Source organism: Propithecus coquereli, unplaced genomic scaffold (genome assembly GCF_000956105.1).
Source record: "Propithecus coquereli isolate 6110/MARCELLA unplaced genomic scaffold, Pcoq_1.0 Scaffold197, whole genome shotgun sequence".
Lineage (NCBI taxonomy): Eukaryota > Metazoa > Chordata > Mammalia > Primates > Indriidae > Propithecus > Propithecus coquereli.
Genome location: NW_012144633.1, coordinates 2951764 through 2952562, shown reverse-complemented (window position 1 = coordinate 2952562; position 799 = coordinate 2951764). Strand labels below are relative to the sequence as shown.

At 39.3% G+C, this 799-nt stretch overlaps 1 protein-coding gene across 1 annotated transcript in view; it reads right to left on the bottom strand.

Annotated features, from left to right (window-relative positions):
• CHD1L (chromodomain helicase DNA binding protein 1-like) overlaps nucleotides 1–799 on the bottom strand; it is a 49771-nt gene that overhangs the window by 31197 nt on the left and 17775 nt on the right. The window contains 1 exon segment of the mRNA XM_012643461.1: nucleotides 375–537. Within this exon segment, the coding sequence (XP_012498915.1) occupies nucleotides 375–537 (163 nt within the window).

Here is a 799-nt window from a genome sequence, read left to right as displayed (position 1 = left end):
AACAGTAGTTGGGGACTGCAGCACCCACATACTTTTCCATCTCAAGAAGTGGCATGTAAAGTTAACAAAGTCTTTATAGAAATTACAAGTTGGAAAAAAAAATCTGCAAATCAGTAGGCACTTTCTACTTCTTCCAAAAATAAACCAAATAAGTTCTCTTGCAGAATTACAGAACAAATGAGAGAGTCATGAACAGCAGACAACTGGAAACAGTACAAGGGATCTAATATCTACCTCATATTTGTGGCTCTTTATCTCTCTGGAAGGTATCCTCTGGTTATCAATTCTCTTTCTTTTCTACCTATCATCACTATGCACTAGGGCAGTTCCTGTGCCAAGACCTCTTGGGGATGATTTGTAGGAAAGGAACTTGCCTGACTCGGACTCTTTCTCAATATCCTGGTAACGTTGAACAAAAGCTTCCACCTGTTCCTTGGGAAATAGATCAGGCTCCACAAAACTGAGGAGGGAGTAGAGTTCTTGCAGGCTGTTCTGGATGGGAGTTCCGGTCAACAGGAGACTGAAGACTACTGAGAACTCAAATATATAAATAAATAAAATGAAAAACCCATAACATTGGAAAGCAAGGCTGAGTTACCCATCATAACCTTTACCAACATGAAAAGAGGCATGATTTAATGGAATGACCAATGACCAAAAGGACATGACACCAGAAGGCTCAGGCTAAAGCTGTATACTAGCTGTTTCATGTAGGAAATAAATGCCTCTTCAGTTTCAACTACAAGAAGGGGATAATAACCCTGTGAAGAAGATACTGTTATTAGGATGTAAGTAATAA